The 9,640-nt window shown below is 41.8% G+C and overlaps 1 protein-coding gene across 2 annotated transcripts; it reads right to left on the bottom strand.

Moving 5' to 3' along the window:
- Positions 1-423: 423 nt before the first annotated feature.
- msl1b (MSL complex subunit 1b) lies at positions 424-9,342 on the bottom strand. Of its 2 annotated transcripts, none has more exons than XM_083994594.1 (9): positions 9,227-9,342; positions 6,807-7,561; positions 6,508-6,707; positions 4,965-5,284; positions 4,757-4,821; positions 3,780-3,847; positions 3,279-3,403; positions 3,105-3,177; positions 424-2,290 (listed from the first exon to the last, which is right to left on the bottom strand). In XM_083994594.1, the coding sequence occupies exons 2-9, from the start codon at positions 7,455-7,457 to the stop codon at positions 2,200-2,202; spliced, it is 1,593 nt and encodes a 530-aa protein (XP_083850720.1). In that variant the 5' UTR covers positions 7,458-7,561; positions 9,227-9,342; the 3' UTR covers positions 424-2,199. The 2 variants fall into 2 exon arrangements, with proteins under 2 accessions (XP_083850720.1, XP_083850719.1); XM_083994593.1 differs by having other exon boundaries at positions 425-2,290; positions 4,923-5,284.
- Positions 9,343-9,640: the final 298 nt, after the last annotated feature.

Here is a 9,640-nt window from a genome sequence, read left to right as displayed (position 1 = left end):
AAAAAACAACAACAGTTTAGCAGCTTCTGTGTCTGAGATGAGATGAGCCAAGTCGGAGGACAACGGCTTCACTGGTAGTTTGTAACGCGCCTCATTTAATTGTCGGTAACGGTAACGGCGTTGTAACGGTGGAAATAGTAATTAGTTAGATTACTCGTTACTGAAAAAGATAACGCCGTTAGTAACGCCGTTTATTTTAACGCCGTTATTCCCATCACTGGTCCCTTTACATCTAATGAATATGATTAGTTATAGTCCAGGGTGTCGTTTTTTCACATTTTAACTTATCAAATAACAGAAAAAAATGTTATTTCCCCAAATATATGAATGTTGGTGTAAAAAAAATAATCTTTTAATTCTATCAAGGCGAAAACCCACAACGCATCATAGACAAGTTAATTTTATTCCAAAAAAATTTAACTTTCAAAACTGTCAATTTGTCAACATACAATCATAGAACAATATTGAATGTACTCAACACTTCCAACATTAAATAATAAAAAAATAACAGCCATGTTTTATGTACATTTGTTTCTGAAAGCTATGTACAGACAGAACAAAACAAAAGACAGAAGGAGAAAAAAATAAAATAAAAAAAATCAAAGTTTGTATCTCCAAAACTCTGCCTACTACAGGTACTGGTCTGGAGCCGCAGGAAGCTGTTGCATCATGGGAAAACACGGGCAGCAGAAAATTAATCAAACACTGCGACTGTGACTGAGATTAAGTCATAGAGGAGGAGGAAGAAGAGGAGGCGTTAACTGGCAGCATGTTAAAGAGCGTGAACATCGCTACAACTACAGCTAGAAAAGCTTCTTCAGCGTCTAAACGTGGCGGCGGCGGCGGCGGTCGATGCATAACACATAAAATCGCCTTAATATTCACTTGGATGTACTGTAAAGATTTGGAAAACACAAGATCAGAGCTGTAACTTTGTTAATATTCATCAGATCAGGCTGCAGCGACATCATCATCATCATGCTTTTTCAAGAACAAGAGTCTTTTGAGTTGTTTTTGTCGTCGTTGTCGCCCAATGAGCAGAGATTAATAATTAATAATTAATAATTAATTAAGTCTCCATCCTGGGGTTAAGCCATGCTACTGTCTTTTTAGTTTATTTTCTTTTTTATTTAGTTAATATTTTTGTCACAGCTAAATAGAGTCCATGCAACTCACATAAAAGAGGAAAAAAAGAAAAACTAATAAAAGAAACAAAATAAAACAATTTATTTTTTTAAACCAGGAACAGGTTTTCACTGGGTTTCATGTCAAGTTCACCACTGGTGTAAAGTTTCCGTGCCTTTTTGTTTTTATGCAAAACAAAACAAAAAAAAAAACACCCCCGAACAACACACAACAATCATTTGGTTGCTTTTTCTTACATTGGATTGATTTTTTTTTTATTCCAAGAGCTGCAGATAATAATAGTATTATTATTATTATTATTATTATTTTATCTTATATTTTTCTTCTGTAATATGAAATCATGCTGAGTGTGGTGGCTCAAACCTCCAGATATTACACCTATTATTATAATTAATAATAAACACCGATTAAAATCTGTATTTGAAGTTGAAGTTGTGTGCGAACGACGATAAAGGCAAAAACACAGCACGATACAGCCAGAGGTTGACTTGGAGGAAGGAGGAAGAGGACGAAGAGGAGGAGGAGTGTGGTGGTGGTGGGACGACGACTCAGAGCTGCATCGCTTTAACTTTTCAGTCTAAACGGCAAAAACAGGACAGATTTATTTTATTTTATTTTGCCGCCTCCACATCCAGATTAAAGCCCCCGGATTTTTAAATCTGTCACATGAAAACTGACAGAAAAAGTATCTCACACATGCATGAAACTGATGGTACGTTTATTATAGGTGGGGGGGCTGTAATCTCTGATCCTGCAGCTTTAAGCTTCATCTTTCATTCTGAGGTGTAAATGAGGCTGAAAACATCAAAAGGGGAGGAAGGAGCAGCGATCTCCCATCATGCATCTCTCCTGCTGTGGGAGATCGGCTGTTAAACACAGCGACTGACTGACGGACTGACTGACCCCCCCCTTCCTTCCTTCCCCCTCCACCACCACCACCACAACAGATGAGACAGATGAGGCGTCGTTCTCTGATGATGGCGGCGACGAGGGCGGTGTCTCTTCTGGACGTTCACACCGCGGCGGCCGGCGGCTGTCGTGGTCACAGTCGTTTCACTTCCGACAGGTCCGGTGAGGAGTGTGTTTCTTCGGCACCTCGATGCGACAACGGCTCCGGTCGTCCAGCCAAGGCAGCTCAAAGTTCCTGAAGGAAGGAAAAAAACAAAACAAACACATTTTAATCCCTTTATGAACACATTTTTAACTCTTTTAGCAGAAGACTGTTGAAAAATAGAGACAGTATTTATTCTTAGCTGCTAAATATGGTCTTAGTGATGTAATCAGTGCTTTTTTTTTTTAATCATATGCTTTAAATTAAATGTGTTGACAAGAAACAGCACGAAGAGAAAATATTGTGTGTTTTTTAGGAAACTGAGTGCATAACTTTGAGGATTTATGAGCTGCACACACCCTGGATTAGTCAACGATTCATGATTAATTACATACTTTCATTAAAAACTAAGATAAAAGTACAAAAAACATGAGATGTTGCCTGTTTCTGACACAGTATAAGAACTTTTGGTCAGAAACATAACAAAACATCTGCAGAAGTTCCTTGGACTCTGAAGGTTCATTCACAAAAACAAGTACATTCAAAAATAATTGTTGGATTAAATAATAATAACCACAAACTGCTGCAGACTGAGGTTGTTCTGCAGCCAGGTTTTAATTTTTAATTAATTATCAGTTTATTTGTGGAAAACTCTTTTATCACATGAGCATAATTAACATTTTGTTCATGTCAAATAGTCTGAATGACTTAAAACATCCCAAAACCGATTGACAGCTGCTTTTCCTCCTGCTCTTTCTTGGTTTTTACCTCCACTGATTTATCCTTAATCACTTTGAACACTTCTGGAAGTTTGTCAGAGAGAAAATCTTACAGAATCATTAATTTAAAGACGATTAATAACTGTATGGATCGTCCCATCTGGACCAATCACGCAGCTCTGACTTACTGTTGTGACAGTTTGGGCAGCGGCCGGCCGAACGCCACCACAGGCAGGAAGGGAGTGATGACGATGGTTTCAACTGGAGGGAAATAAAAAAGAATCAAGTTAGAGATTCATCACAACAAAGTTTTATTATAACACCAAGCACCAAGTTTTTTTTATTCTGGCGCTTGAACGCACCGTCTTCGGTGTCGGGGTAGAAGGACGAGAGCTCCGGCTCGGTCTCCTGGACGACTTTCTTCCTGTTCATTCGCTGCTGCAGACGCTGGAACATGCGCTGCTCTCTGATTCGCTGGATGTCCCACCTGGAAACACAGAAAAACAAGAATCAAACACACTCTCTACTCTATAAAAGTCATGTGATTGTTAAAGATCTGTTATTGTTCTCAACTAGTTGGTCTTTAAAACTCAATCTCAACGTTGGATCTTGATTTTTTTCCTCAAGTTTCCATCTTCATCTTAAGAAACTAGAACAAAGTCTTTTTAATATCTGAATCACAGCCTTTATTTCATGTTTTATTACTGAGCAGTAGAGGTTATTAGAGGTCAAATGTTTGATGATTCATTTTCCAATGTAATTTTCCGGTGATATTTTAGACAACTGATTTTATTTTAACTCTCGTCTTGTTTTAGCTCTTGAGAGTGTTAAAATCTCTGATTAAATAACTTTATTTTTTTTACCTTTTCCTCCTCTTCTCATCCAACTCGAGCTTCGAGTGACGTTTCAAAAACACACTGTCGTCCAGAGGCTTGATAGGGGAAAAACAAATTCACATGTTACTCATTAAATGCACTTTAATATTGTACCATTCCTTGCTCCTTCCGCCTGAAGCTCCCATTGTGTGATATATTGTATTTGTACCACGTTGTGCTTTGTTTTGTCCTCGTCTAAATGTTCTTTTAGTGTGAACTAAACCGCGGGACTGCGGATGGAAATTAGCTTTAGAGCTAAATGTGGCATATTTACATTTTTGTATGTTCATGAATATGCAGCGTCCCGTTGCAAATAAACAAATAAATTAAAATGAAATGAGTTGAAGTCTGCTCAGTCGGATGTGAGATTAAAGGGATAGTTCAACATTTCTGCCCATTGCCATAATCCCTATAGTCATAGCAAACTCATCAAATACACAATCCAACAACTCCAAAACGCTCTGGTGGACAAGTTGTGACCTGCACATTCACCACGCTATGAGATAATAACAGAACGTTACCAGACAGAGTTGTTTTAGAGGGAAATTCATGCAAAACCACTGATGCCCGTTGCCTTCAAGGACAGTTTTTCATCAAGCAGTCTCTGCATTTCCCTCTAAAACAACTCTGTGTGGTAACGTTTTGTTATCATCTCATAGCGTGGTGAATGTGCAGGTCACAACTTGTCCACCAGAGCGTTGTGGAGTTGTTGGATTGTGTGTTTGATGAGTTTGATGAGGGAAACCAAGAAATCCCATAATGAGCCTCCGTAGCGTAGCTCTGAGCAGCTCACGGCTCTGCTCTGCCGTTCTAAAAATAGCTTGCACCGACAATTAAAGGTAACGAACCTACTGCTATGACTATAGGGATTATGGTAATGGGCCAATTTGCCAAAAATGTTGAACTATCCCTTTAACTTTTTAAAAAACTCTACCACAGGTCCGACCGTTACCACGCAGTCTCACCTCGGCAGCGTTGACCGAGTCGTCGTCCTCCAGCGGCTCGATGTAGTTTTCTCTCCACGAAGGAACTAATGAGGGGAAAAAGGGCAAAGTTAGTCTTGACGAATTGTGCGTTCAGGGGATGTGAAGGATATATAGTGATTAAAGATGGGATATAGGTTAGGCTTACAAACAATCAGCATATCATGTACTACATGAGGAGTCCACTCACTGGCCACCTCTTCCTCCTTTTTAGGAGAAGTCTCACGCAGAGGGGACAGAGGAGGTTGGTTCCAGCAACAGAGATACATCTCTGTGGTCGACATGAAGGGCAGATCTTCCATCTGGCAGCTCAGCTCCGGCTCCTCTTTGCACGGGAGCAACATGTCTCTTTCTGCCCCAGACCTCAGAGGGAGAGTCTTCTCGGGGGTTTCCTTACTGCGCAGCTCTCTTTGATTTGGGGAGCCGGGCTGAAGCTCCGATTTCTGGGGGCTGAGCTTCGCGCTTTTGCCCCTCGACTTCTGGACTTTTGAATCTCCGAAGCAAGACTTCCTGCGTGTGGAGAACGGGAAAATGATTAAGAATCGAAAATGGACCTGATCTGGGCAGGTTTGAGACTGAAACTCCTGTTTTCTAAAACAAAACTGCAACTACGTTTACATGCAGTCAATATTCGGGTTACGGTCAATATTCCAGTTTCTGAAACATTCGGAATAACCCGTTTACATGCGTGAGCAAACAGGGTTATTCCTGTATACATGGGAATTGTTATCAATTGGGATATCCCCATCAAAACAGCAAAGCACATAGAACGTCATGATACAATGCGTGTCATTTCCGCTTCTTCTTCCTGTATCCACAAACAACAGCAGCAGCACACGTTTCGCCATGTTTACAACTAGTAGTCCCTGTACTCAAAAGACCAAGATTTCTTGCGAATAGAAAATACGCAGAACACAAATTAATGTTCCTTTCGATGGGGATATCCCTATAGGCGTATACATGACCAAATATTTGGGTTAGAAAAGGAGAAACCCAGGGGTCATATTTGAGTGTTTACATGGCCGGGTTATTGCTAATATTCCGGTTATGAAAGGGTTACTGACTGCATGTAAACATGGTTTGTGTCTCAGTTCAAATACATAGTGCGCAAATTTCCACAAGTTAGTGTCGTCTCGAATCGAATACTGGGCACTAACAATTGCCGACGTTTTCTTCTTTTTTCCTTCTACTGGCTCGTTCTGTTTGTAATTTCAATTAGCAATAACGAACGCCCTTACTTGTACTTTTTTGTTTCTGCTTGTGTGGGCCACCTGTTTCATCCGCCGGTTCCTCTTACTGGAGGAAAACTGGTTGATTTACATATTAAGTATTATCTACATATATCAGGACATTCGGACTATCAACCTTCAAGTCACATTTCAAAACATACACACACAATATATATCTGATTCTATTGTTGCTGTATTGTCTTCTCTTGTCATTTTGTATTTGAATTGTTTCATTGTTTGTATTTGAATTGTTTTTATTGTAAGGTGACCTTGAGAGTCTTGAAAGGCGCCTATTGAAAAAAAGAAGCATATATTACAGGCCTATCCTGCTACGTAGCCAAGCAGCGATCATTGAAGGTAGGAAGTGTTCATCCTGTCGGTCCACACTCAACTTTTTGACCATTATGAGTGCATCATCTTGTCTTACACTCTCAAAATACTTAGTGTAAGTATGGAAGTATTCAAATTGAATTGAAACACTTCGTTCTTTTTTGTTTGTTTTACCTCTTTTGGCCTTTGCCACCTCGACTGAAGGGGAGCGGCGTGGCCTGGTTGGGCTGCGGACTGTCCTCCACGTCCAGATCCCACATGTCCTCCTTGTCGGGGGTCCAGGGCTCCAGCGGCTGGAAAAGGCGCTTGTCACGTGGGGGGTCTTTCCTGGTGAGCTGCAGGCGACGCTCCATGCGCTCGATGCGTGCAAGCAGCTGCAACACACAGACAAAAATATTTAACTTTAAAATAAAACAACATGTTATGCTGCAGAATTTGCTTTAAAAACAAAACAAAAAACCACTTGTACCCACCGTCTCTTTATCGGCCTTGAGCTCGTCTATCTCCTTGTCCTTGGACTGCAGCTGCTGCTGCTGCTGCTCGATGAGGTCCAGCTGCAGGAGCAGGATCTGTCGGAGGCAGTTGGCCTGCGTGTGGGGGTTGGCCGGCGTCTTCCTGATGTTCCTCCACTTGCCCTCAGCGGACAGCTCGATGGACGCCGTGCCGAGGACGCCGGGGACGACCGCCCCCTTGGCGCTGTCGTCGGCGCCGGCGTCCTTCGGGTTATTGTTCACGGCCATCTGAGGGTTATCCATGTTGTCGACAGAGAGGGGTTTACCTTTCACCGGGGTTCCCTCACCCCCCATTGGTCTGACCGGGGACAAAACCCCCACAGTTTTAGCGTCTCCTTGAACGACTTCTGCGACCGTGGCAGCGAGGGCGACTTTGCTGGTCATGTAACTCTGGTCTAAGACCTCGGGTTTGTTTGGGATCTGGACGACGTCCCCCCGCGCGTCAGGACCATCGATGACCACGAAGTCGCAGCGGGTCTCCCTCTTCAGGCTCACGGGGCTCACGGTGGCGGCGGCGGCCCCGCCGTGCGTTCGGTCCAAGTCGATGGCGTCAGTGCTCTTCTGCTGCTTGGATGATCCCGTCTTTGGAAACAGCGTGGATCTCAGGGTCATGGCGGACGCACACACACACGCACACACTTGTCATCCTGCAACGCCTCGGCGATGCAATCCACCCGCAGCTATGTGGTTCCCATGTGAACTCAGCGGCGGGTGTCCTGCACAGATAAAAGAGAATATTTAGTTTTCCATTTTATTCTCAGATTTGTTTTTTTTTATTGTATATTAGTGATCACGGTTCCCACTCTTTTCTTGAAATCATTTTCCAGCTGCTACTTTATGACAGACATGTTATTACACCACACACTAACACATCCCCCGTCCCATTCATGCTGTTGTTGTTGTACCTTATTTTGTACATTTAACCCGTTTGTTTCTATGTTTATTCCTCTCTCTCATTCTGTCTGTGGCTCTAACTTTAACTCTTACATGCTTAGAAATTATGACAAATTTTATCATAGAACACAAAACCACGCCCACTACAGCTCTCTGCTGCTCTGCTATCTGTCACTCAGCAGACGAGTCAATATACAGTATAGGTTCAATACTGAAAATACTCTAGCCTCTAGTTTCCTCGTTAAACACTTTGTAAAATAAATCCTTGACTGAAAAAGTCAAACAAACAGAGCTCTGGTAGCTGATGTCAAAATGTGAATGTGATGTAATGTGAGGACAACTCAAGCTTTCCCTGGACATTTGACTTTTTTTTCTCATTTTCCATGTGTTTTCCGTGACTGGAGAATTGGACAATCACTTTGCAGGTTTTCCAGGACACGTGGGAAACCTGCTGATGTTTCTATCCTGTATGTGTCGTCCTACTCTCATGATGCTATGGACCTCTCTCCTTGGGATGTGTCTTTAATAAAATCTACAGGTATCCATCTATTATGTAACAGACTGGTGTTGTGTTGTTGCTGTTGGATGTTAAACTGGGAGTTAAGACATGTGCACAGGTTGCGTTAGCACGAGGGAAACTGTAGCAGCAGCAGCAGGAGAGAACTGATCCATCCATCCAACTTTGCATGTCTGCAGCACACACACATACACACACACACACACACAACCTTTATACAATAACAAGACTTGGAATTGTGAACAACCATATACATATATTTACATTTGATCTACTGTCTATTATTAATATGCTGTCAATACACTTCATTTCTCCTCAGGAATTATATTTCTTTATCTACTATGTTGGCTTTTTCTTTTTACTTGGCTTCACTGTTTATTTATTTGGGATTATAGCGGTTGCACTTTATGAAATACAGATTGTTGTTAATGTTATCTCGTTGTTTTATAATATAACAATGACAATAAACTACTGAATTGAACCTTTTCCCTAAAAACCCCCCCTCCTCCTCCTCCTCCTCCTCCTCCTTCTCCACCTCCTCCCTAGGTTTTTGAAATTCAAGCTAAGCTACATTAGCACCGTTAGCACCGCGATGCAAAGACACTAAACACCCGAGACAAACTATCCCGGGTTAGTTAGATAGTTAGCTCCAGCCTGGGTTGTTATTGTGAGCCAGTGTGTGTCTGTGTATGTGTGTATGTGTGTGTGCTGGACTCGGGAGTGGCTGTGTAAGGACACAGCTCCTCCATTTTGGTTCTGGCGGAATCATGAAAAACAATAACAGCTAACACAGCTAGGTGGCTAACAGCTAGCTAGCCGGCTAGTTTCACCCACAACAACAAAAAAATGCGCCACCGGAGCGAAGCGGCTCAAACCACCGCGTCCTAACACACTTAAAACAAACACACACACTCGTTTTCACAAACCTCATGTACATATATATGTGTGTGTTTGTGTTTATGGAGCTTACCTCCTCGACTATAATTCAAGTCCACCTGCAAAGTGACTTCATGTTCCCTCCTCAAGACTCGTTTTAAAGCGCCGACGACTGCGCATGCGCGATGAGCTGCTCAGGCTGAGGCCATTTCTTCTTGTTTCTGGTGCTGTGAAGGTTTTTGATGCAGAGCGAAGAGGAGCAGCAGAGGGAGACAGAGGACTACGGCTCAAACTAATGCACAACTTTAATATAATTATATAAATAATATATATAAATAAATAATAAAGCAGTTTTCACAGACAAATGTCACAACGTGCGTTACAAAGGGTGAATATAAAAGGAAATTCAGATTCAGTAGACTACATAGATAGATAGATAGATAGATAGATAGATAGATAGATAGATAGATAGATAGATAGATAGATAGATAGATAGATAGATAGATAG

This window comes from Trachurus trachurus (genome assembly GCF_905171665.1).
Source record: "Trachurus trachurus genome assembly, chromosome: 19".
Lineage (NCBI taxonomy): Eukaryota > Metazoa > Chordata > Actinopteri > Carangiformes > Carangidae > Trachurus > Trachurus trachurus.
The sequence above is the reverse complement of the archived record's forward strand: the minus strand, read 5'-3'. Positions and strand labels throughout refer to the sequence as shown.

What these genes read in the sequence shown, in the direction of transcription:
- msl1b (XM_083994593.1), bottom strand. Translation starts at nt 7,457, where the DNA reads ATGACCCTGAGATCCACGCTGTTTCCAAAGACGGGATCATCCAAGCAG. An exon ending in ACTCGGTCAACGCTGCCGAG is followed by an intron (nt 3,848 to 4,756) that starts GTGAGACTGCGT and finishes TCCCCTATCAAG; the next exon opens with CCTCTGGACGACAGTGTGTT. An exon ending in CTACCCCGACACCGAAGACG is followed by an intron (nt 3,178 to 3,278) that starts GTGCGTTCAAGC and finishes ATTTCCCTCCAG; the next exon opens with TTGAAACCATCGTCATCACT.